At 58.7% G+C, this 25,618-nt stretch overlaps 1 protein-coding gene across 1 annotated transcript; it reads right to left on the reverse strand.

Annotated features, from left to right (window-relative positions):
- Positions 1-898: 898 nt before the first annotated feature.
- On the reverse strand, positions 899-24,939 carry EPHA2 (EPH receptor A2). The gene is made up of 17 exons (XM_040987692.1): positions 24,858-24,939; positions 21,032-21,099; positions 18,934-19,603; positions 11,346-11,501; positions 10,936-11,268; positions 10,410-10,525; positions 9,908-10,061; positions 9,420-9,519; positions 8,826-8,881; positions 8,526-8,651; positions 8,200-8,388; positions 8,011-8,072; positions 7,720-7,929; positions 7,429-7,578; positions 5,839-6,032; positions 5,134-5,289; positions 899-1,529 (listed from the first exon to the last, which is right to left on the reverse strand). Exons 1-17 carry the CDS (start codon positions 24,937-24,939, stop codon positions 1,424-1,426), a joined length of 2,928 nt encoding a protein of 975 aa, XP_040843626.1. The 3' UTR covers positions 899-1,423.
- Between the last annotated feature and the right edge of the window lie 679 nt (positions 24,940-25,618).

A 25,618-nucleotide genomic window follows, 5' to 3' on the forward strand; every position in this document is an offset into this window, starting at 1 on the left:
TGTCTGACGGGCAGGAAGCCACCTGACACACGGTGGAACGGATACAAGCTTTTAGAGTTTCATTCTGACTTCCTGAGCTTTGAGACTTGGGCAAGCCACGGCACGGCTCACCCACAGCCCCCGCACTTCCTTGGAATTCCCGGCCCTACTTTCCATTCCATCCTCTGCCCCTAACTGGTTGTGTGGCCTCGGGCAAGCCCAGCATCTGAGCTCAGCCTCAGTTTTCCTCTTCTGTCCAATGGGGCCGCCCACGAACCTTATAACAGAGCTAAGTTCCCACAAGCCATAACCTGTGCATGGAGCTTTTATAAACCTCAGAGCCCCAGAGAAGGCTGGAAACTGTTTCAACAGCTCCATGGGGCTGATGGAAGAATGGCCAACAGTGGTCCTCACCAGCCTCCTGACCCCCCGGAGGCCTACAGATCAAAGGTGGCAGGGGTCGGCTGGCACTGAGGCTGGGCAGACTGGGCAGGGCCTGCTCCCAGAGCAACGTGACAAGCCAGCCTTTGCGCAAGAAGAGCTGTTTAAACACCCCAGGGTGGGGGAGGCTCACCTCCCATCTCCCTATCCCCAAATCCCACCCCCCCATACTCAGGAGGCCTCCCATGATTAAAAGCCTAGATCGGTTTCAACATCTGTAATTTTATTCCAGCGCAGAAATAAGTCATTTTCTAACAATAAATATTAAAAAAAATAATAAATTAAGGTTCCAAAAAGAATTGACCATCAAACACAAATCTTTTAACACTGGAGAAGCATCATCTGAAGAGGATGTGGGGGGAGGGCCAGCGGGCCCAGGAATGTCTGACCCAAGCCATCCTCTCTGCCCCCAGCACACACACATTCTTTCCACAAAGTACAAAATATATATCTTTTAAAAACCTCAACACAACCAAGCACCCTGTGTGGGGGCCCAGGAAAGCAAGAGTCTGGCGCTCCTTGGGCTGAGGGCCAGGCCCAGGCCCGGAGTCTGAAGAAGGCACCAGAGGGACGGAGGACCCCGTGGGGCACACCCAGCTCGAGTCCACGTGCGGCCCCTGTCAGTGAGGGAGGGACCACAGGGGCCCAGTCGCGTGGCCATGGGCTTAGATTACCCCGCCCCCTCATCTCCCATCTCCCTCTGGCAGGAGACGGCGAGTGTGAGGTTGGTTTGGAAATGTCCTGTGAGGATACCAGAAGACCTTGATCAGACTCCTGCCCCAGAGAATGCTGGGAGCATGGCGATGCCTGCTAAGTGCTTGAGCATCTCTCCTTCAGGAAATGGGAGTGAGGAGGGGAGGGGACCCAGGTCTGGGACCCTCCAAGAACCCCCAACAATGGCGCCCAGAAGGGGACAATTCAAAATAAATAAGTTCCCCGGACGCCAGCGCGGGGCTGGCAGCTAAGTCACTGCTCTTCAAGTCTTCATGGCCGAGGGGTGGGCTCAAATGGGGATGCCCACGGTGTTGACCTGGTCCTTGAGCCCCAGCAGGCTGTAGGCGATGCGCTTCTGGTGGCCCGGCAGCCGTACCCCAATCCTCTTGATGTCCCTGTAGAGGGAGACAGGGAAAGTCAGGGAAGCCTGCAGCAGCGAGGGCTGGAGGGCTGGGGATAGGCCAGGAAATGGCAAGGGGAGCGGGGAGTTGAGGACCTATAGGGCAGTGGGGGAATCCAGCTGAAAAGAGCCAAGAGAGAGGGTCCCCGCTGTGCTGGCCCTGCCTCCACAAAGTCAGGAAAGGCAGAGTGGTGACTCGGGACATTCTTTTCAAAACATCCAATCTGCATACCTAGCTGAAGTGGGCACTCAGAGAGGTACAGGGACTTGCCTAGGGTCACACAGCCAGCAGGTGCAAGAGTGGGAACCAAACCAGCTGTGAACAAATGCCCATGACTCCTACTTGCCTGTGCCTCAGGCTGCCATCCAGAGGCACTGCCCTTAGGGGCAGTAATGCCAGCCATCAGCCTTTGGGGTATTACTGCCCACAGCTCCTCTGCCCACCCATGGCCTCATTTTGCCTTGGCTCCCTCCAAGGCCCTTCTGCTGGCAGCAAGGCAAGGACTCGGCAAAGCCTTGCTGGTCTGACTGGAGGGGCCGGTGGGGCACCAGACATAGTGACTAAGTCAACTGTGGCAGGTGCCTTCCTGTGGGGAACCTCAATTTCCTGACCTGTAAAATGGGATAACAGTGCCCAGCTAGTGGCTAGGAGACCCCCAGGAACCCACAGTGAACAAGAAAGGGAACACCAGTACCCACGTCACCTGGGAACGCCAGCCCACCTCCTCCCTGCCCACACTCCCCACCCCAGGGCCTGGCTCCTCTGGGCTCCCCCTTTCCACGCCCCTCTCTCCCTCGTAAAACCACTTATGCTCCCAGAAGCCCGCAAGCGGGCTCTTTATGGCTCATTTTGGGAGTTTTCTCTTCCCCATCCTCACCCACCAGCCTAGACCCATGCAAACACCCAGGTTTTTATGGGCCATCTCTTGGTCGTAAACGGGGTAATTATATGGTGTGAGCTCCTGTTTGCAATTCCAGAGCCATGACTTTCACACAGGCTCTGGGAGCCCTCGCAGAAGTGCTGAGCGAGAAAGAGCCTGACCCAGGTAAGGTGGGGGTGGCTCAAGGCCTGCCAGACCTGGCTCGCTGCCCCCACTGCAGCAGAAGGGCTAGAAGTGTGAAGAACTCCTGCCCAGACCACCAGTGGCCCAGAGAGGCTCACAAGTTGGGGGTAGGACGTTCAAGACTGAACTCCAGCCCTTTGACTGGCCCGGTCTTGTCTATGCCTCAGTTTCCTTGTATGTAACTCAGGAAGCTTTGATTAAATGTCCCTGGACAACCAACCCTAGTCTCCTCCTCTTTAAGCACCCAGATTACCAAACCCTCCCTTCTCTGCTCTCACTACACACAATCCCACATCTGGAACAAGGCCCTTGTTCCAAGCCCCTCTACCCAGGGGCAAGGGACACTTTTTAATGACACCTGTGCTGGTCTGGCCTTTCTCCTGACCATTCACCATGTCAGCCCTGGCCCTGGGAAATTCCAAGGCCACACAGCAGCCGTATATGCACCTGCCATTGCCATCCCTGGGTAGAGGAGAGAAGTTAGAAACGGCTCATGGAGCCTGACCCTTACTTAGCTGATTCACCCAGAAAGCATTCCTCCAGCTTTGCACCAGCTCCAACACCGCTTGGCCCCCAAAACACTCAGCCACAACACCACTCAACCCCAATGCCACTGGGCCCCAACACCACTCAGCCCCTGTTGCTGGGCTGGATATCCTTCTGGGATACAACATCCACCCTTCATCACACTTGAAACTAAACCCTAGAAACCTAACAGTTGCAAAATCAGGCAGCTGAATGTACAAGAGGAGAAGAAGGCAGCTGCTGTGAGACCACGAGGGATGAGTGACCAGTCACCTTGGAAGAAGGGGGTCAAGGGAAGAGGTGAAATGGGTCACAGAAACCTAAATTTAGACCCCAGCCAGAAAGGGCTGAATCTTGCTGCCATGAGCCCAGGGCCTCCGTGGGGCTCCCCAGCAGGTGAATATGATATACAGGTTTTAAAAACTACTCCAAGAGGCCCATTTGCTCAGGGAGAGCCGGACAGGAAGAGGGAGGCATTGGCAGTGTGAGTCACATAGGCCCCAGCTCTGAGAGGCAGTGGGAGGGAGCTGAAGGGAGCGCTGGATGGCTTCCTGTCTTTCTCCAGGCCTTTTCCTAACACCACACGTGTGCGTGCAGCAGCTCCGTCCACCCCGGAGAGCCGGGCCCTGCTCGTGGGAAAGGAATCAATGGGGAGCAGCCGGGCTATTTCGGGAAGCTTCCAGGAACATGTATTTCCTATCAGCACATCTTCTTGCCCTCAGCTCTGGTCACCAAGAGAAGCTGTGCTGTCCTCAGTGGCAGCAGCCCCTCGAAGGGACAATGGGGCTAGGTCAGGTCCCCAGGGGAGAGGGGACAATGTGGCTTAGGGAACTAGCTTTCCCCCACAGCCAAAAGACAGAAAAGAAGGGAGCAAAGACAAAAAGAAGAGTGACACAAATTACGGCCCTACTGTGCGCCAGATGTGCCATCTGCCTCGTGCCCATTAGTCTCCCACAGAGGACAATGGAAACCAGGGCTCTGAACTGGACCTCATCTGGCCAAGGCCACCTGCAGGTGCAGTAGCAGGTGCAGCCCTAGAGCCTAGGTGTGGTTGAGGAACCTGAGCATGTGCCCTGCCACCAGTTAGCGACAGGAGACTTCCCAGGATGGAGTTCTTCTCCCTCCAGTCAGCTCCAGCCCTGGCTGGTTCTCATCAGCAGCCATCCCCTGGGATGGACCACAGCCTAGGCCAGCGGGTCAGAAGCTCAGTGGAGCCGTTTGCAGAGAATGCTCATGCACAGGCCCAAATCCCAGAGTGTCTGCATCCCAGAACCATGGGAGGTCAGCCCATCCCCTCTGAGCAGTTCCCAAAACCTCCCAACTTCAGGGTGCTTCGGCCATGACCCTAACCCTGCACAAGCTGGGCTGTTGGGAGCCACTGCTATTTTTAGAGGCACAAAAGGCCAAGAGGATAATGTCTTCTCCCTCCTGGGATGGGAAGAAGTGTCTTTTGCCAAAGCCGAGCTGGAAGAGGCCCCAGTGCTAGGATGGGAGGAACAGAGGCATCCCCTTGGGGCAGCCGGACAAGCCAAGCCCAGGCAGGCAGGGGGTAGATGGACAAGCACTGTTTCCATCAGGCTGTACTGCACAGCTGAGCACCTACTGTGTGAGGAGAGGTGCAGGGAGCGGCTGGCTGGGGAACTGGGCACAGCAACCTGGTCAGAAATGCTGCCCCTAAGCAGGCCATGTGACTTTAGGCAAGCTGGGTCACCTCTCAGCCTCAGTTTCTCAGCATTGCACCTGTTGCTTCCTTGTCTGGTGGGAACGTTTCCGGGCCCCTTCCCATCGAGTTTGAGAGTACTCATTCAAAGTGCTCGGGCACAGGGCTGGCATGTCCTTGGGCCTCCAGAAACAGCAGCTATTGTTACTACAATTGCTATTAATTCTCACTCCGGAAATAGAGGCAGAAAGGGGCGGGCGGCCAGTATTGCTGGCCGCCTGGGTCTGCAGGACAGACTTGGAGAGACAGGGAGGAGGGGCAGGGGGCGGGCACAGGGGTGGGCTACTCACTCATTGGTCATCTGCACCACCTTCTCGATGGCGGTGTAGCCAGCCGCCATGAAGTGTTCTGTGTACTGCTGCATCTTGATGGACTCCAGCCACTCGGACACCGTGCGGAAGGGCACGCCCTCAGAGCCACTGGTACTGGGCAGCCGGATGGACACACTGTGGGGCACCCAAAGCTTGCAGGTGAGCTGTGGCAGCTCCCAGCACACCCACCACGGCCCGGAGCCTACTGTGCACCAGCTCCTGCCCAGTCCTGTAACCCCGTTTCCCCATCAGGATTCAATGACGCAGCCTCGTACATCGGGAGCACTCAGCAGCTGTCCCAGGCTTGCTGACAATACCACCCCCAAAGGGTGGTCTGCACAGGCAGATCTCTGGGATCCTGGGCCCACCCTCACCCCCCGACCCTAGCCTGGCCACTTGCCAGATGTCTAGGCTATGTAATTGCCCCATGTTTCAGTTTCCTAATCTTTAAAAAGGATAATTACAGGATCCATCTGGAAGACTGTTTCAAGGAGCTAAGTCACATCCAGTGCTGAGCACCATGCCCTGGCATGGTTAACCACCTCGTCGGGCTTCCAAGCCCCCACCAGACTGGTCTCAGCACAGCCGGAGCTCCCACAACCCCACCACCACCCAACTTCCTTGGGGCCAGCTGCTATCCCCAACTGGCTCAGGAAGCTGAGCGGCAGCCAACCTGGAACTCACCGCGGGTCAAAGTCAGCCAGGGTCTTGAGGGAGTCGGGGGCTCGGATGAGCTTGTCGAGGATGCTGACAATGTCAGTGAACTTGGGACGGCGGGCACGCTCCTGCTGCCAACACTGCATCATGAGCTGGTAGATGGCAGACGGGCAGTCCATGGGCGTGGGCAGCCGGAAGCCGTCGTTGATGGCTTTCATCACCTGGGGGCAAGGGAACAATTGAGCATCAGTTGAGGGAGGTGGATCGCAGCAGGAAGCCACAGAATCCCACAGAGCAGGCTCTGTGGCAAGTAAAGCTACTGTCTCTGGTGCCGGCATTCCATATGGAAACAGGTTCAAGGCCCGGCTGTTCCACTTCTGATCCAGCTCCCTGATAATGCACCAGGGAAAGCAACTGAAAGGATGGCCCAAGTGCTTGGGCCCCTTCAGGAAACCCAGAATAAGCTCCTGGTTCCTGGATTCAGCTGGCCTAGCCTTAGCCATTACAGCCATTTAGGTAGTGAATCAGCAATTGGAAGACCTCTCTTTGTAATTCTGCCTTAAAAAAAAAAAGAAAGAAAGAATGGGCCGGCATGGTGGCCTAGTAGCTAAGGTCCTTGCCTTAAATGCCCCGGGATCCCATATGGGTACCGATTCTAATCCTGGCAGCTCCACTTTCCATCCAGCTCTCTGCCTGTGGCCTGGGAAGGCAGTCAAGGACGGCCCAATGCTTTGGGACCCTGCACCCATTTGGGAGACCTGGAGGAAGTTCCTGGTTCCTGGCTCCGGATTGGTGCAGCACCGGCCATTGCGGTCACTTGGGGAGTAAATCATCGCATGGAAGATCTTCCTCTCTGTCTCTCCTCCTCTCTGTATATCTGACTTTGTAATAAAAATAAATAAATCTTAAAAAAAAAAAGGGCCAGCTCAACAGACTAATCCTCAGCCTTGCAACTGGAATCTTATGTGGGCACCAGTTGGAGTCTCAGCTGCTCCCCTTCCCATACAGCTCCCTGCTATGGCCTGGGAAAGCAGCGGAGAACGGTCCAAGGCCTTGGGCTCCTGCACCAATACAGGAGACTTGGAAGAAGTTCCTGGCTCCCAGATTCAGATGGGCTCAGCTCTGGCCATTGTGGCTATTTGGGTAGTGAACCAGCAGACAGAAGATCTCTCTCTTTCTCTCTCTGTAATTATACCTTTGCAATTAGAAAAAAAAAAGTTGTTTGTTTTTTAAATAAGTAAACACCTGTAGCCAATCCCCTGGGGACCTTGTGCCTGGGAGCCAACACTCACTCTACAGATCAGGACATGGGGTAGGTGCCGAGGGGCTGGCTCCAGGGCACCACGAAGGCACCTGAGCCTCTGTTACTTCCACAGGGCATCCCAGGCTGCGGCCATACAATGCACCCTGCAGGTCAGTCCAGGCTTCCCTCTGACCCTGGGTTTGCCACCCTCCTTGGTCAGAGCTCTCCCCCACCCCCTTTCTTCACCTGCCTGCTCCTTTGTGTACAAACATATACACACACCCCACTCCTTGTCTCTCTGTATTGTCCTTGGGACTGTCCACAGACACCAGCTCTCGGCGATCAGGCAGGCATGGACCAGGCCAGCGACCCACCTCGTGGTTCGACAGCTCCCAGTAGGGCCGCTCGCCATACGTCATCACCTCCCACATGACGATGCCGTAGCTCCACACGTCACTGGCCGAGGTGAACTTGCGGTATGAAATGGCCTCAGGGGCTGTCCAGCGGATGGGGATCTTGCCGCCCTGTGGGGGACCCGGGCTCAGTCACCACCATGCCCTCCAGTGACCTGAATCACAGGGCTGTGGGTACTCCCAAAGGTATCCTGTACCAGAGGTCCACCCCCAACCCCAGGGAGGCCGGGCCAAGCCCCTTCCGCAACTCACACTGGTGGTATAGGTGGCCTCCGGGTCATCCTCCAGCACACGGGACAGGCCGAAATCGGACACCTTGCACACCAGGTTGCCGTTGACGAGGATGTTGCGGGCGGCCAGGTCGCGGTGCACATAGTTCATGTTGGCCAGGTACTTCATGCCCGCCGCGATGCCCCGCAGCATGCCCACCAACTGTAGTACGCCGAACTCGCCATCTTTCTCCTATGAGAGCAAGGATCGTCAGCCACCAACCAGCTCTTAGCGTCTCCCATTCCCCCCCGGCCACTCTGGTGCCATCCTTACTCGAAGGAACTTGTCCAGGGCCCCATTCTCCATGTACTCTGTAATGATCATCATGGGCTTGTCTGCAGGATGAGACCAGGCACAGCGGTGAGTGGTGGGGTGGGAGGTGGTGGGCGCAGCTCAAGCCACAGCCCCACGGGGTCACTGGGGGGGCAGCCTCTCCCCGGGGCAGGGTCCCACAAGCCTCACATTTCGAGACGACACCCTCCAGGCGGATGATGTTATGATGGCTGAACTGTCCCATGATGGAGGCCTCACTCAGGAAGTCTACCCGCTGCTTCTCCGTGTAGCCAGCCTTCAGCGTCTTGATGGCCACAGGTACCTCTTTCTTCCCTGAAGACGCCTTCAACATCCCCTTGTACACTTCTCCAAATTCTCCTGTGGGCAGGCAGGGCAGAGGGGGCACCCTTGGTTAGCCCACCTGCACCACTACGACCCAACACCAGTTTCCTACTCTGCTTTCCCCATCACTGCCACCCAGCCCCGGGTCCCTGCAGCAGGTACGTCGGCCTCACCTGCTCCGATCACTTTCTGCCGGGTGATGCAGGATGGGTGGATCTCGGTGGTGAACTTGAGGACAGCCTGGTTGGGGTCCTCATACGTATGGGGGTCCACGTATGTCTTCAAGGGCTTCAGTTGTTCTAGAAGAGGAAGGAGGGGGTGGATCACAGCCAGCTTAACTAAACCCAGAGTCTTAGGAGACAGCCTCGCCCCTCGGCGCTGCCCATGGAAGCTGCTGAGCCCCATGCCAGAGCCCCATGCCAGAGCCCCAGAAGCACCTGCTGCAGAGCTGGGGATGGAGGGCTGCATCTCACCTGACTTGGAGAAGTACACGTCCTCCGAGGACTGGCGGGCACGTAGGTTCTTCCTCCTGCAGAGACCCCATGGAGCAGGACACGGGAGGGTCAGGGCTGGCTCTGGCCAGGGACCCTCCTGACTCAATGCTGGTCCCAAGAGGGGAGCTTTGGGTGGTGGGTTTCTGCTTTTCCCCCCCAGGGGGCAGAGGGCACAGGGAAGGTAGGGGGCAGGCAGAGAGGAAATGAGCTAGCCACGCCCATCCCTGCCAGGGTCTATGCCCTATAATGGCCCCATAAGTGGAGGTCACGAGGACTTCCCTCATCAGCAATACCCAGCACTTCCTGTCATGGCCAGAGGAAGTGTGGCTACACCATTAATGCCAAGAGCAGAGACAATGGCCGCCTGTCTGGAACTCCCATAATGTGCCCGGTCTCTTGCTAGACAGGCATGGCTCATAACGGCTTCACCCAGCTGGGAGGTGCGGATTACTCCACATTAGGTCACATCTACCTTGCCTACCAGGCCCATTTTTCAGATGAGGAAACTAAGTTTCCTGCCGCACCATGGCCCACCCATGCTCTTGGGGAGCCCAGGGGTGAGCTCTGACTCACCTGCGGTGAATGAAGAAGCCGATTCCTGCCAACATCAGGAGCAAGACAAGGCCGACGGCCACACCACCAATCACCGCCATGTTGCTGGATCCTTCCATGGCTGTCAAAGGAGACGAGCTGATGATATCCCCACCCCAGTTCCTGGTGACACTCCCTGTGCCCCCAAGGCCCGCTTCACGGACCTGAGCTGCCTGCAGATACATATGCATAGGCCCACTTCACAGAGAGACAGGGAGAGGCCCTCCCCGAGGGCTCACAGAAGAGGCTAGTGAGTCCCTGTCTATGGACTTGAACTTGGGTCTGCCAGAGCTGTCCCTCTCACAAAACTGCCTGAATGCACAGCCCTCACCCTCCACCCAGGCTTCTCAGACCTGGCTTCACATGACTGCCCCCAGCCCTGGTGATCCCAGGAGTGGGACATGACATCAGGGCATTTAATTCTTCCTCCCAGCAGGTGCCAACCACTCAGTTCAGGGGCCCTCACTCACACAGGGTCTGGAACTCGTGCACCTTGCTGCCGGCCCCCTGGCCCTCCTGCGTCAGTGCCTGCACCTGAACCAGGTAGGTGGTGTCCGGAGCCAGGTCGTCCAGGGTAACGGAGAAGCCTTCAGTACGGCGCACATTGTAGCTGTTAGAGTCCCCCTGGGAATGGCCAAAGGGGTGGAGGAAAGGCCATGAGGGCAGGGCAGGGGCCTGGGCTTGGCCCAACGGAGACCACTCCCCATCAGCAGGTGGCCCAGCCAGCAGGTGGGCCACCTCTGTCAGCAAACTTAAGGAAGCAAGCCAAGGTTCAAACACAAGACCAAGGTCTGCCTGGTCCCAAAGCCCCAACCCTGACCGCCTCCTTCCACAGTCTTCTCCCCCATGAGCCAAGGCTGTGGCGCCCTGGGAGACCCAGGCCTCTGCTTCCCTACTGCAGAAGCGAGCATCACAGTGTGGTAAGCAGCCACATGGCCAGCCAATCCCAGCCCTCTGTCCTGAGCCAGTTACCTTCTTGCGGTAGGTGACCTCGTACTTCCACACGCGGCTCTGCTGTGGCACGGGGATGGTCCAGGACACGCTCAGTGAGGTGGTGCTGCGACCCTCCAGCTTCACCTTGGGGGGCTCTGGGGAAAGAGAAATGAGGGAGGGAAAGGGTGTGAGGTGGCAAGGGGACTCAGGTCCTCCCACAGCCCAGGCTCAGGGGAGCCCATTTTGGGATCACTGACTTCTAGCTCCCGAGCACAGGGCCACCCCTCCTCCCACACCTGCACCCCACTGGCCATCAGAGGGACCTTGTGGGTATTTGCAGGTGAGCAAGCTATCAAAATCAATGCCCAGCCGACTCTTGCAGAACCTTTCCCTGGACCAGGCCCTGTTCTAAAAGTCTCAAAGGAGCCCTACCATCACCCCCACTCCACAGGTGGGAAAACTGAGGCCCGGGGAAGGGTCCACCCCTAGTCAGAGCTTGGAGGTGGCTCCAGAAAGCTCACCTTCAGCTCTGCCCATGGCCTGGGCAGCCCCCACCAGCCCTCACCCGTCTGGTTGATGGTGACGCTGGCTGTGCGGAAGCTCCGGCTGGTCACCAGGCCCGAGACGCCGTTGCGGGCCTCCACGGCGAAGGTGTAGTTCATGTGGGGTTCCAGGTCACTGACAGTGACACTGGTGCGGGTCAGTGCATGTGGAGACTCTGAGTAGCGCACACTGGCCTCACAGGGCCCACACTCGCCAGTCTCAGGCCAGCACTGCTCACAAGTGACGCTGTAGATGATGTCTTCACGACCCCCGGTGTCCTGAGGGGGTGTCCAGCGCAGCTCCACCTTGGCCCCCATGCCCACGGCCGTGAGGTAGTGTGGGGCAGAGGGTGGGCCTGCACCGACAAGAGAGGTCAGGACCTGCCCCAAGACCACACCTGCGGCCACCCCTCTCCCTCGATGCAAGACTCACGTGTGCAGGGCATGGACAGTGGGTCCTGGGGTGCCCGGAAGTAGCCTTCCTCACACTCGCAGGAGGTGGCACCCTCGGGGGATGGCAGCGTGTGCTCGGGACACTCTAGGCAGGGGCTCTCTGACGCCTCAGGTTTGAAGAACCCTTGGGAGCAGGCTGGCAGGTACAGAAGACAGACAGGGTGGTTACTTCCACCTGTCCCCACCCCCAAATGGCCATTCCCCCACACCCTCGCTGTACCATCTTGAGCAAAGCATGAAATCTCTACAATTATTTTCTCACAGATACAAAACAAATCATGAAAGAACCCCAGAAATGTCTTACCCACGTGCCCCAAACCTGTGCCTCTCTCCACTGGCTCCTGCCGGAAAATCCAGGGACACATGCTCCTGAGACAGGCATCCAAGGTCTATTTCACACCTTCTGGCTTCCTAAGGATCCTACCTGGCCTGGGCACTGCCTGCCTGTCCTATCACCTTTGAGCCAATCAGGTCAGCCAGTCAGGTCCCCACTGGGGCAGCCATGACTGCACCTGCCTGGCCATTGTTTGTTGACCAATTCTCACACCCGCCACCCTGACCAACCAGCCAGCCTTGCCTGCTTGGGGCACCACCCTATACCCTATGACCTGACCACCTTCCCGTTCCGGGGCCAGACAACCAGGAAGCGAGAGAGGCCATGCCCTCGGCATTTTTCTCTACATCTTCTTCCAGGATCGAGTCATTTCCGCTGCTCCCAGGGGGTTCAGGAAGTGGTTCTTCCTCCTCCTGGAGCTGCTCCTGTCCTGGCCCAGCTAGCAAGGGGCTCAGACACCTGACTCCAGGGGCGCCTTCCTCCCACCACCCTATCCTGCCCCTGCCCCAGGCCCCTTCCTGATCCCTCAGGCAGGAAGCTGCACAGACATGGGACCTATCAGGCAGGACTGAAGGGCTTGGGCAGCTGTAGAAACGGCCAGAGTGAGGTGAGGGCACCTTGGAGACCACGCCTGGTGACTGCCAACCGGGTCCCAAGCAGAAGGCCCGCAGACACTGTAGCCTCAGTGTGGCTCTATCACACACGGACACACACTCCACTCTCCCACTCTGCCTGGCACAGACCCTGAGATATAAACAAAGTCTCTGAAGTCAGGGGGCATGAAGGCATAACGAGGTGCACAAGCACAGGGGGCAGGCAGGGGCTGGCGTTGAAGTGCTGCAGATAACACTAACATAGCCCCACTAACATCCTATATGGGAGCGCCAGTTCAAATCCCAGCTTCCTAGAGAATGTACTGGGGAAGGTAGTGGAGGATAGCCCAAATACATAAACCTGTGTCACCCACATAGGAGACCCGGATGAAGTTCTGGCTCCTAGCTTTGCTTGGCCCGTCTCTGGTCATCGTAGCAATCTCAAGAGTGAACCAGAGGATGGAAGATCTCTCTTTTTTCTCTGTGTAACTGCCTTTCAGTTAAATAAATTTTCAAGGGGGAGGGGCAGGCAAGGGCTAAGGGAGTGGAGGAGTGAAGGGGCTTGGAAATCACACAGCGGTTATCTCAGCTATGGGGGATCTCAACGGGGCAGAGATGCTGGGTGAGACAGCACAACTAATGCAGGGAGCAGCACAGATTTGTGGGCGTAAAGTGGAGGAGAGCAGGCAGGCAGGTGGATCTGGAGGACCCTGAAGGCTGGGCCGAGAAGCTGAGCCTGCATCCCAGGATGACAAGCAGGAGGGAAGGTCTGATGTGCCGACCCATCTTCAAGGACAGGAAAGTCTCCAACAAAAGCTGGAAGGCAGGGGAGGCGGGGAGGTGAGGGGGTAGTGGGGGGCAGCCCCGGCCAGGGAGGTAACCTCAGCCCCATGGAGGCCAAACTTCTCCAGCCCATCACTTCCCAGTCCAGGCTGCCTTAGCAGACCTGTGCACAGGCCACGGGGAGGGGCTTGGCCAGGGTGGACACCCAATCCTGCTCTGTGTAAGTACCACCCAAACACCTCCCAGACTAGGCCCCTGCACGCATTCAGCTCTCACAACACACCTGCAGCACAGGATGCCACCACTGGCATTTGTGCAGGTCCAGCTGGGAAGAGACACAGACCTGCAAGTCAGCCTCGGAGCAAGCCCCTCTCACCTGCCACTCAGGTTCTTAGCAACGGTTCCATTTGGAGCAAAGAAAAATCCAGGCCCTCCAACAAGCTTAAAGAACCAGGCAGACCTGGCCAGCTGCACCAGTGCAGTTCAGGAGGGGGAGAGCACTGAGGCACCCCCAACATGGATATCGAACTGAGCAGGTGTGTGTCCGGGAGGGGCAGGCCAGGGATAACTCCATGGTTCCCAAGCCCCAAGCATCTGCCAGGGCTCCCTCCAGATTTCAGAAATCCACACGTACTCTGCACCACTCCCCTCACACTCCTGCTTTAATACGAAAATAGCCACCTCCACCCCCCAGTCTTCAAGTGCAAAGAAGATTCTAGAAAGCCACACCAGATTTAGGCTTGTCTGTGAGGGCCTCACAGCCTGCTCAGTGCTGGCCCCAGTGGTCCCAGGGAATGAAGGGAACAGGACTACAATCTCAGGCTGGGGTGGGGGCTCTCACTCCCACAGACCGGGTTCCACTGAAGGCTTCAAGCACCTGTAAAACCCCACAATGCCCCGCTCCCCTCCCCGTGGTGGCTCCCAAGCCTGGCAGCCCTGTGCCAAGAGGAGGAAGTCGGGGAAGAGATGTGCTCCGTTCTTTGGCCCAGGAGCCCGGGGGTGGCCCGCCCGCAGCCGGCAGGAAAGAGGGAATTTGGAGAGATTTCCGCTGCGGATGTGCCAGATAATACAGTAAGCGGTGGCGGCAGCTACAGAGCAAGTGCTCGCCTGATGGGAATGCACCACCCCTCCTCCACTCTCAGAGCTGTGAGTCCCAGCCCCACCCCTTCCCAAGTTTGCAGGTGTTCAGGGGTGCCAGAGCTGGGGATTGGGCCGACTAGCAAGCCCCAGTATCTTCCTGACGTTCCTGGCAGTCAGGGCAGGATTTCACACTCAGACACAGCCACACTCACCAAAGACAACCCACCCCCTGCCAGACCCTGACCCTGTGCCAACCAGCAAACTCCTCTGCATCCTTCAAGACCCAGCAGGAGCATCTCTGCACATCCCTCCCACGTGGCCCAACTGCCTGGCCTTTGAAGCCACAAGGGCATCTGTTACTCCATCTTATGTTTACCAAACAGAAAGGAACACTTCCCACGTGTCTAGCACCATGATGTGATAGTAAGACAGAAACACGGCCTCAGCTCCAGGGGACTTGGCAGCCTCAGCTTCGCTTTCCCACTCTAGGCGAGGCTTCCTCTGCCCACGTTAGGATCCTCTGTGCCTGACCGCAGGAATGGAGCCTCATCATGTCTGTACCAGAGTCAGGCACAAAGGACATCTCAGCAAACACTTGTGAAGATACAGGTGGTCAGATGAATGAATGAGTGAATGAATGAATGGATGGCAAAACCTACAGGTGCACTGTAGCCATAGGAGAGAACAGCATTTCAGCATCTAGGAGCCCCCATGGAGCTTGCACACCTGGCCACCCACCAGCCTGGTATGAGCTTGGCGGTGGCACACCTGTGACAACCTGTGTGGCATGTCTAAGGCCCAGGCCACTCCATGCAGGGGAACTGGGGCACAGTGGCTGCACCCCGGTTTTTCCAGTTCCCGCTGCCTGTCCCTCAAGCAGCAGTGTGGGGTGAATCAGGGACAGGCACCCTCTCCATGACGCAAATCTCTCTGGGCCAGCCACCTCCCAGGCGGCAAGGTGCTGGGGTCAAGAGGTCGTGGTGGCAATTCCCTAGGGCTGGTCACTCTCCTGCGCCAAGCGCAGCCAGGGCTCATAAGCACCGCTGGGCCTAAGACCTGGACTTCATCTCCATGCCCTGCTCTGCGACCTGGAAGTTACTGACCTGGTAGCTGCAGGTCTTGGTGGCTTCTGGCCCTCTCCAGCAGGCCCTGCAGAGGGCGGGCCGCGTGCCCTGCCAGCATGCCCAGGCCCATGGCCCAGCACCCTGCCCCTTTCACACACACCCTGGGGAATTATCTGCACTGCATTCCTCCACCAAGCCGAGATAAGCACGGCTCCCCCAGCCCCGCCTCCTCCCTCCCTCCCAACAGCCTTTTATCTCCTGTTTGCTTACCCTGCCTCCTTCCTTCCGTTCTGGGGACCCACTTACCTCCCGGAGACAGGGAGGGGCCCACCTGATGGGAGCAGCTGTCGGGAGGGGGGGTCCAGGAGGGCAGAGCCAGCAACAAGGGTGAGGTAAGTGGGGCCGTGCCACCACAGTCCCACTCTTGTAGGCCACAGAATCAGGCCCGTGGGTCTCCCAGGTGGGGGGACAAACACACAGAGCACCTTAGCCTGGGAACTGTAGGCAGCAGGAAATCTGCTGTGCGTGAGGTCACCTTGCTAAGGACCCCCCTTTCCCTGGGGAAGCCTCCCTTTCACCCCAGGAGCCCAGCCCCTTCTCACCACAAGGTGGTGACTCACACAGGGCCTCAGGGGGCCTCTTCACAAAGCCCAGCAGGTGCACTCAGCTCACCAGCCTGACAGGGACATACCAAGGTCACACAGCTTGTGGGAGGACAAGGGCAGAGGGGAATGAGGACAACACCCTGCCTTCCTACGCCAAGCCCCAGAACTTTCGGTAACTGATTCTTCTCTGGGCCTCAGTCTCTTTATCTGTGAAATGGGGATAAAGTTCTTGCTCTTTGCACCATCTGTGAGGGCTGGAGGAAGCCTTGCTATGAGTTGTCCAACAAGATGTCTGGACAAGGCTGGTCCCCCGAGCTCAGGGGTCCTGAGACGTAGAGGGGGTAGGAACCTCCCATGAGGGAACCCCAGCCCCTGTAGCTCTGGCTCCCAGCTGCTGGGCTGAGCTGCTGGCCAAGGCCGCTGGCCACCTGCTCACCTGGCCGGCAGTCCCCCTGGGCGCCAGACAGCCCCGCCAGCTCAGCTGCCAATGCCAGCACAGGAAGCAGAGATGAACAGTGAGACAAAGCAGCCCCAGGGGACAACGGTCAGCCTGAGCGACTCCACTGTCCCCTGGAGGGGGGAGGGGTGGCTACAGGGAAGCTGGCTCATTCCTGACATAGCTCGCGGGTACTCTGTTGGGCAGGATGCCTACCTGTTCACACACAGCACCTGCACGGGGTGGGGGCTTGACGGGGGAAGAGAGGCCCTTTCTGCTTACCCCGGACCCTGTGCTGCTGTCTGAGATCCTCCTGGGGCTTCCTGGGGAGGAACATTGAGGCAGAATGGCCGAACCTGGGAATCACCCAGACCTGGTACTAGTGCCCTGCAGGGTGACCTGGGAGAGTCCCAGGGAAGACTCTGGCCTCCTGACCCAGGGAGGAGCAAGCAGGCAGGGCTCACCTGGTGCTCTCCCCCTCTTGGACTCCTGGGGAGCCCAGAGCCCCGCAGCACTGGGACCTGCCATCCTGGCGCTACCCCAAGAACCCACCTCCCACCTCTGAGCCAAGAGCTGAGTCAGGGTTTCCAAATGACCTGGTCATTTCCCTCCTCTTTTCCTGATCTGTCTTGTGGCCTCAGCACCACCGAGTGGCCTGCATTTAAAGCCCAATGCAGCCACTCACATCCCAGTCGTGTGCCTCCAAGCAAGCCTTGGCAATGCCTGAAGCCTCAGTTTCCTCATCTGCTCAGTGAATGAATGACCTTGCCTGCTGGCAATGGGAGCTGCTGAGCTGGGGCTGGAAACAGAAGGGGTAGCCAGACTGGGGTTGCTGGCATCTCCAGCACTGAAGCAGGACCATGACAGAGGGAATTTTGGGGGTGGTGGAGAGGGGGATTCCCAAGGAGGAAAAATACAGAACAAGAGCCGGAGCAACTGAGAGGGTCCCACAGCGAAGGGGAACATCCCACTCTTGGAAAAGTGTCCAACCTCCTCCCAGCCAGGGCCTGCTGGGTTCTTTATAAAGCCAGCTGGACCTGTGACCCTTACCCCCAAAAGGCAGGGCAGTCCCTTCCTGGAGAGACGCCCCCTCCTACCCCAACCATCCATTTATCTCTGTGGGACCTGAATCCCAGCCTGTGGAAAGTTTTCAGCTGCCCCTCACTCCCCACCCCCGCATTCCTAGGCGACTATGTCATGTGGGAGGAGCCCAACAGCTCCCCCCATCCCAACCCACCCCACCCCTTGGTCATTGTCTAAAACCAGGAGTGAGCCTGTATGGAGGTCACTAAAGCAGGGGCTGTTTGGGGGAAGGGGGCTTACTCGGCAAAGGAGAGCTTGGAGGACCAGGAGGCCACCCCATGGGCTTATTACGGTCAAGAACACTCGCTTGAAGGTACTTTTTACCCCAGGGGAGGAGTTTGTGTCACGCAAGGTTCTGGGGATTTTGCTCTGGGAAGCAAGTAGGACCCATCAGTGCAGGATCCAGGGCTGAAGCCCACAGAGAAAGGCTGCTAGCCACTGCCACCATTGAGCTCTTTCCCATTTTACTCCCAGGAAGCCCAAAGCCAGAGCCAAGGAGGGACTTCCCACTCAGCAGGTATATGCAACCACAGAGCTGCACCCCCGGTTTCCCAACACCCTGCTTATCTCAGCAAAGCAGCTCCCGGGGAAAGGGATGAGGTGGCCCTCGGAAGGCTGGCATGTAATCCACACACGCCTCACCCACAACCTTTCCCCAGGAGCTGCCCACTGCGAGAACCAGGCTACCCGAGACTTCCACTGTTTGGGGCCCCTGGTTGTACCAAGTAGCGCCTAATCCCCGGGCCCAGAGAGAATCAGATTCAATTCACCTCTTTCCTGGGCTCAGTGGTTTCAACCCCAGAGGCCTCGATGAGCATCTGGGCCCGAGGTTCCCCCCACAGTGGGGCAGGCAGGCAGGAAAAACAAACCCTCTGCCTCACTCAACTCTGCCCTCACTTGACCAGCAGGCTGGGAAAGCTCCCCAGGTGTGTAGCCCACGGTACTTTAAGGTCTGGGACCAACTCAGTCACCTCCAAGGAAGGACACAGGGATGGACACACACACACGCGGAGACCTAGAGTGATCAAGCCACCTGCCTGAAGTCACACAGCGGAGGCAGCAACAGAAACAAAAGCCACCAGGAGAAACTCACGGGTCCACAGCACAGGGCCAGGGCGAAGCCTTGAGGAATATTTACAAGATGAATCAAACCTCCCAGCCTCGCTTACGGGCCTTATGTGTCAGGCCCTGACCTCAGTGCTTGATGAGCGTGAAATCATTTGATTATCACAACCACCCCAGGAAACGGAGCGCCTAGAACATCTCCGCCTTCCAGGTGAGGCCACACTAGCCCAGGGAGATTACAGAAACTTCCTGACATCACTCACACAGCCCCGTGGGCCCCTGGGATATGAACACAAGCGCTCTTGTTCTAAAGTCCTCACTTGGAACCTACATTCCATACCGCGTCTCCATTTACTCATCCTCAAAGGATGACTGAATGACTTCAGATGGCCCCAGCACATCAGAGCAGGGACCAGCCCCCCACTCCCCATCCCACGGCTTCACAGTGCGACAGACTGGCACCCCAGACATGCAGTCTCCCTCCCCAGCACCCATGCCCTGCTGCCACCCTGAACCAGCACTCACCCTGGCAGCTGTCGTTCACTTTTTCGTAGCCTTCCTGACACAAGCACTGCCCAATGGGCACCAGCCACTCGCCATCCACGGCACAGTGCATACGGGGCTCTTCAGCCCCTGGCGGCACCACCGCATGGTCCACGCAGGTGCCAGCCACGGTGGCCAGGGAGGGAGCGTCAGAGCCAGCGATGGTCTCCGGGAAGTGGGCCAGGCCCTGCAGCAGTTCAGGGCACTTCTTGTAGTACACACGGACGGAGAGCAGTGCCACGCAGGCTCCGATGTCCTGGAAGGCCAAGTAGAAGCCCTTGCGGGTAAGCGGCCCCACGGAGCGCTCCTCCACGTTCAGCTTCACATTGCGTGCCTCAAAGTCGCTGCTCACGGTGATCTCATCGGGCGCGATGGTGTCAATCTTGGTGAATTGGCGCTTCTGGAAATTGGTGCCATAGTCCACATCCGACTCAGCGTAGTAGAGGTTGAAGGTCTCCTTGCAGGAACTGGCGCCACCAGGGAAGCTGTTGCAGTCACGCACCGTGAACTTGAGCTCGATGAAGATGCGCTCGGCCTCGCCCCGGTACACCCAGTTGGTGCGGAGCCAGTTGTCCTGGTCGCCGGCCACCACGTTGCACACGGAGTACATGTAGATGGGCATGTCATTCATGATGTTCTGCATCAAGTCCCACTGTGTGCGGGGCAACAGGTTAGTGTGGGTGGGACCCAGGGTGGGGGGTGGGGAGCACACCTGGGCATCTGGAAGATGCTGGCTGGCTCTTGCCTTCTAGAAGGGGCTCTGGGAGTGGCTGGGCTGGGTTTGGTCGTTGGGGTCCCCGAGTGTGAATGCAGAGCTTCTACAGTAAATCGTGAGTCTGGGGTAAGATCTGGGACCCCATGTGACCCCAGGAGAGGTTTGCATCACATGACACAATGTCTACAAACGTGCATGAGGGCATCAGGAGCTGTTCCTTCTGCCAGCATGCCAGCAAAGCGAAGGGTCAGATCCAAAGCAGCGGATGATCTGCCACCATATAGACATTTTAATAACCAATACACGCTCCTCTCTTTTGGAATACAGCTCTGCCTCCCCAGGGAAGGCTTCCCAGATTGGGCCAGGTCCCCTTCTCCTTGGTTCCCAGTCTCCACGTCCCTTGTATCATAGCACGTGCCACACGGTGACACCACATCTGGCTCTCATACTAGAGTCTGAGCCCTTCAGGACAGGGATAACATCTGGGTCAGTTCTGCAGCCCCAGGGCTGGTCTGGGCAGAGCAGGTGTGCAGGGAAATCTTTATAAAGGAATGAAAGAAAAGGAGACAAGAAAGACCTGAACTACATGGTGTGGCACTGGCCAAGCTCTAAGTTTCTCATTCTGCAATGTCAAGGGGGTTTAGGGGATCTGTACCCCACCCAGCTGGCATCTCAGAGTCCCAGATTTCCACCCAGAGCTGCACTTGAGGCCTCCTTGGATTAGGGTGGCCAAGGACAGCCTCCCAACCCGATCCCACATGCCCAGCACGGGAACTGTTCTGTGTGGCCCCCCCCAGAGACAACTGCTCCTCCCCCCTTCCCATAAACCCCGGCTCAGGACCCCAGGACACAGTGAGGGCCCACTGTCCACAGGGGGAAACTGAGGCAAGGCAAATCTTAGAAGAACCCAACCTCCTGTCCACCACGTCTGGGTCCATCAGGGCTACACAGAAAGGAGGAAATTGGGGGCAAAGAGGCAAATTCACCCACAGCAGGAAGGGCCAGCCACTGTGTGGCGAGGGGGCAGAGGAGCAGGAAGGAACTTACTCTGGTTTCACAGAGAGTGGTGGGTAGCTGGGAACCCCCGCTTCTCCCCTTCCTTCACCTCTCACCTCCCAAGCTGAGACGTCCCGGATGAGCAGCCTTTAACCCCGGCCCTCCAAAGAGATGGAGGGAGGAAGGAAGATCCCTCCGGCCATTGACCCTTTGTGGGTATCTGGGCGTCAGGCTCTGCTGAGGCCTGCAGCTGTCTTCCTGGCTCCTTCTGCCTTCCTAAGCCCAACCAGGCCCCATGTTCCATGAGCGTCAGTTTCCCCACCTTACACAGGGGACCAACACCTGCCCAGCCCCACAAGGCTGACTTACCCCTTTGCCGTACGGGTGCGTGAGCCAGCCGAGCTCGCCCTTGGCTGCTGCAAAGTCCAACAGAACAACTGCAAGGGATGGGAAAAGGGGCAGGTGAGGATAGGGAGAAAGACCACGGCAGAAGTCAGGGTCCCCTACCAGCAGCCCCATAGAGACGTCTTGACCAGCCAAGACTGTAATGAAGCTGGGCTCTCTCAGGCCAGCCCTCAGCTGAACAGAGCAAGACAGAGCTCTGGCCCAGCAGAATGGCAACTGAGCTGAGGCAGGGGCGGGCAGGGGTATTAAATGACACTCCTGGAACAAGGTCCCCAGGAGTACTTCACACATGTGTGTGGGTGTCGGGGACACTAATGCCTGCTTCAGCCACAAGCCCCCTGCTTGAATCCCCCCAACCCCAGCCAGAGCGCGTACACACACACACACACACACACACACACACACACACACACGTCTCATGCCCTCCCAGAGGAGTGCAGTTAACAGGTGCGAACAACTCCAGGAGAAGCCGGATGCCTGGAAACCAAGCTTCCCACCGCAAAAGCCACAGAGCAGGTGGGATAAAGAGCCATGAACTCAAGGGCCTCGACAAGGGGTCTGAAGATATAGCTGCTGAGAGTCTCTCTGGGAAAGTTATGCCCCCTGGCCTGCCAGGGGTGCCAGGTGGACAGAGAGGGAAATCTTTTTAGGGGAAATTCCAGGCCGAGGAGACCACGTGCTAAAACCATCATGTGCCCAAAGAGACATCTGGAGCCAGGCAGAAGAACCCACTTGCCAGGGGCTTCCCTGGTGGCCTTCAGGCACCTCCCAGTTCCCTGCCACCACCCAGTGGCAGCATCAAGACCCTTGGCATAGCTGCCTAGCTGCTTCTAAGGCAAGGCAAGGGAGGAAGCTCCAGGACCTGTGAGAATAGCTCCAAGAGCGGAACTCCAACGAGGCAGGATAGAAGCAGGGCTGGCTTGGTTTGGAGAGATGGGGGTGAAGGGCAGGAGGCACCCCCCAGGGCTATATTGCTCTTTTCCCTGTGACTAAGACCCCCAGGCTCGGGTGTGAGGCACTGCCGCTTCCCCACCCTCCTACAGACTAGCTGACCTTGGCCAAACAAGTGTCTCTAGGAAGGGCCCGCAGCCCGAACAGGGAAGAGGAAATCCGATGTGGCCTAGATCATGGGGACCCAGGAGGGTGACCGGTGGGGTGGGTGGGGGCCAGGATTTGTTCAGACATGCCCAGAGCCCGGGCTTGGAAAACTCACTAACCCCACTAGCAAATGGAATGTTCCAGCTACACAGGAAGGAATCTGGGGGTTCCTGCCTCCAGCAAGGTGGGCAGAAGGGCAACCGGAGAGCGACTCACAATCTCTACACACCCACTGCAGGGGAGGGACGCTGGCTCTGTGCCCCCAAGGGAGGGCATGGGGGCACCCAGGCCTTGAAGGGGGCACCTAGGGTGTCCTCCAATCCCTGGCCCTGCCCAGCCCTCCTCTGCTCTTCCAGCTTGAGCCTGGATCTAGAAGAATCCCAGGCTCATCAGAGAAAAAAAAGAGACCTTCACACAGGAAGGAGCCTCCCCTAGGGGCTCGTAGCCCAGCCCCCTCCCCTGGGAAATTCCCTAGGAGCAGCCAGCAGAACAGGAGGCGCCGGGCCCAGGGCCTCAGCCCTGACCCCTGCTCTGGCACCTGGCAGTCCTTCCCCACACAGAGGCACCGTCAGCCTTGGTAGCTGGGGAGTCCCCAGCCATGCTCCTGGGCAGCTCTGAGAGGCCCAGCCCTGTGCCCCTGACCTTGCCACCCCTCTTTCTGCACCTTTAGTGCCCTTGGATCGCATCCTTGATGGGTCCACACACTGTAGAACGTCACCAGCCACCCCTGCACTACCTGCTACCCAAGACCAGGGAACACCTCCAGAAAATGGGGAGACAAGGGACTCTGGGGGGAAGAAGTAGAGAAAAAAGGCAAGGGGTCAGGAAGTAGACCGGGATTCCCAGGACCCTCTTCCCAGCCCTGGACGGCAGCCCCTGCCACCCTGGGCCCCAATGCAGCTGTGTGCACATCGCACTGAACCATCTGCAAAGCCACGTGCCTTGGACAGCCCAGGATACCACGCGCTCTGCCTGACCCTCCGTGCATGGGCCCTGGCTAGCAGGGGGCCCAGGCTCCCAGCTGCCCCGCGTGTACAAGGACCTTAAAGGGCTCCACGTGAGTTGCAGCGGGGGCGGGGAAGTGAAGGCAGAAAGGAGAAGCTAGAGGAAGGGGCAAGCCTTCCCGTAGCCCGGTGGATCCAATCCCAGTCAACCAGGATCTCAGGAAGCTGGAGCCAGCAGCTGCCAGCTGGACTGTCACAGCCACCTCACCCCTGGAGAGGCGCAACTCCCTGGGGACTCTGGGAACCAAAGCCAAAACATTCGTCCTTGCCTATTGCCCAGGACAATGGGTACCCCCTTTCTTCTTCCTTGCCCAGGGAGGGGGCTGGAGGCTTTGGCCAGATAGGGTTCTGGGTAGAGGTGTGTGTGGAAGCCAGAGACCCAAGCAGCCGGGGCCTTCCTCTCCCTCTCTCTCCTCTCCCCTACTCCCATCCAAACCAAACCTTGGAGTGGGGTTGGGGTCTGGAAGTGGAACAGTCCCTGACCCACAAGCCTGTAACCAGGAGGGGCCTGGAGCGCACTCTCCAGCTCCGGCCTGTTCTCCCACCCCCAGAAGAACAGCAACGAAATCTCCAACCCCACTTTGGGAGGCGGCAAACGGCCGCCAGGGTTTCCTGGCGTTTCCCCCTGCTGGAGCCCGCGGAAGCCGCACTCCGGTGGTGCGGAAGAGGGGACCTTGTTCCCATGGCCGCGCACCGAAGCCGGCCTCTACCGAGGGGATAGGAAGAACCTCGGCCCAGGACAGGGGGCTCCACGACCCCAGCAGAGGAAGACGCCTCCCCTCCTCCCCTCCCCCCACACACAGCCCACCCGCCCTGGACAAAGTCTGCGGCCCTTACCAGTTGGGGGCCCGGGCACGCTAGGGCGGGGGTGGGTGATTAAGGGCCCCACCCTGGCCCTCCCCCTACCCGTGCCCGGGATCCCTGGTGGCCTCTGGGTGACGGCTCCACACCTTAGGCGGCCGCGCCCCCACCTGCCGCATTTCCTCGTCCTGAGTCACCCAGGATCTCAGAGACGCTGGACTTGGGGACTTCCTGTCGGTGCTCCTGATCCTGAACTGTCCCCGCTCCCGAAAGTGCGGTGGGCAAGAAGATGGGCCCGAGCCTGCCCTCCGACACTCCTACCCCGGGCAATGGTAGGCAAAAGTAGGGGCGTGGAGTCAACCTCAGGGTGCATGGGTTTCGGTGGAGAGACCCGACCCCAAAGTACCGGGCCTGCAAAGAAGCGCCTTCTCCGCCAGTTCGGGGCAAATGAGTTAGTGAGTTCAGCCACCGAGAGCCCAAATCCGCGGAAAACGCCCCTGGCACCCCCTCTTGTCCGAGAGACCCTCTCTCGCCCCTCGCCCGACCGCGTCCCTAAAGCTGCCGCCCGGGCTGCAACCGCGTGGCCGGCGCCGCGTCCCCTCCTCCGGCCTCGGATCCCTGCGCTCCGGATCCGAAACCCTTTAGTCTCCGAAGCCCCTGAAGTCCCGCGTTGTTGCTGTGGGGCGGATGGTGGTCCCGGTTCACCCCCCGCGAGAGCCCTCGAGCCCTCCGGACCCCAGTGCGCAGAGATCGGGAAGGCACCAAGTCACCTTCCAAGTTGCGTGGGGGTCCAGGAGCGCGGGGCTCTGGCAGACACCGGGGTCGCACGCTCCCGGCGTCCCGCGGCTGGGCCGGGTCGGGCAGGCGACCACCACGCGCGCACTCACCTTCCTTGCCCTGCGCCGCCGCCGCGAGCAGAGCGCAGCCCCACAGCAGCGCGAGGAAGGCACGGGCAGCCCGGCGCTCCATGCTCTCGGCGCGATCCCTGTGCCCGGCTCCGCGCGCCTGCCCGCCGGCCTCGGTGTCCGGCTCCCTCCCGCCCGCCTGGCTCCGAGCAACCCCCTCCCTCCAGCCCCAAGTCCTTAATGGAAGTTGGGTGAGAACCCGCTCCTGTTCATTCATGCCCGCGCCGACGTCACCGAAGCCACGCCCTCAGGAATGTCTTTAAAGGGGCCGGGCTGGCACGGGGAGGGGCGTGGAGGGGACCTGGGGTGGACTCTTGGATCTCGGGACACCCCTAGACCCACCTGAATTTGAAACGCCTGGAAGCGCTAGCCGCCCCCTCCCGGGCTAGCCTCGGCTCCTCTGAGCAGTGAAGGCTTTTGCAGGGAGCCAGTGGGCCAGGCGCTCGCTCGCCCGTTGCCCCTCTGGCCTGAACTTCGTCTCAAATTGGGCTGGAATGGACTGGGGTCTGTCTAGGAGCAGCCCTAGGAGAGGAGCCCCACAATAGATCCAGACTTCTAGACCATTCCTGGGACCCCCACGGGGTGCACGGAATCGTAGGGCCAGAGATCGCTAAGCCCCCTGGGATCTGTGAGCAGCCACTCTGGTGGGTCACACTAACCTGCACCTTGTTATCTGAGGGACAAATAGCACTGGCCCCTTTTACAGAACAGGAAAACTGAGGCTCCAAGAGCTTACCTAACAT

Source organism: Ochotona curzoniae, unplaced genomic scaffold, assembly GCF_017591425.1.
Source record: "Ochotona curzoniae isolate NIBS_2020 unplaced genomic scaffold, NIBS_Ocur_1.0 contig_4792, whole genome shotgun sequence".
In the NCBI taxonomy this organism is placed as follows: domain Eukaryota; kingdom Metazoa; phylum Chordata; class Mammalia; order Lagomorpha; family Ochotonidae; genus Ochotona; species Ochotona curzoniae.

Excerpts from the sequence above, each read along its gene's own strand:
- EPHA2 (XM_040987692.1), bottom strand. The coding sequence starts at position 24,939 with ATGGAGCGCCGGGCTGCCCGTGCCTTCCTCGCGCTGCTGTGGGGCTGC. Across the intron at positions 8,073-8,199 it reads GGAGGGTGTCGTCTCGAAAT|ACAAGCCCATGATGATCATT; the intron begins GTGAGGCTTGTG and ends CTCATCCTGCAG. Across the intron at positions 7,930-8,010 it reads CCCTGGACAAGTTCCTTCGA|GAGAAAGATGGCGAGTTCGG; the intron begins GTAAGGATGGCA and ends TTGCTCTCATAG.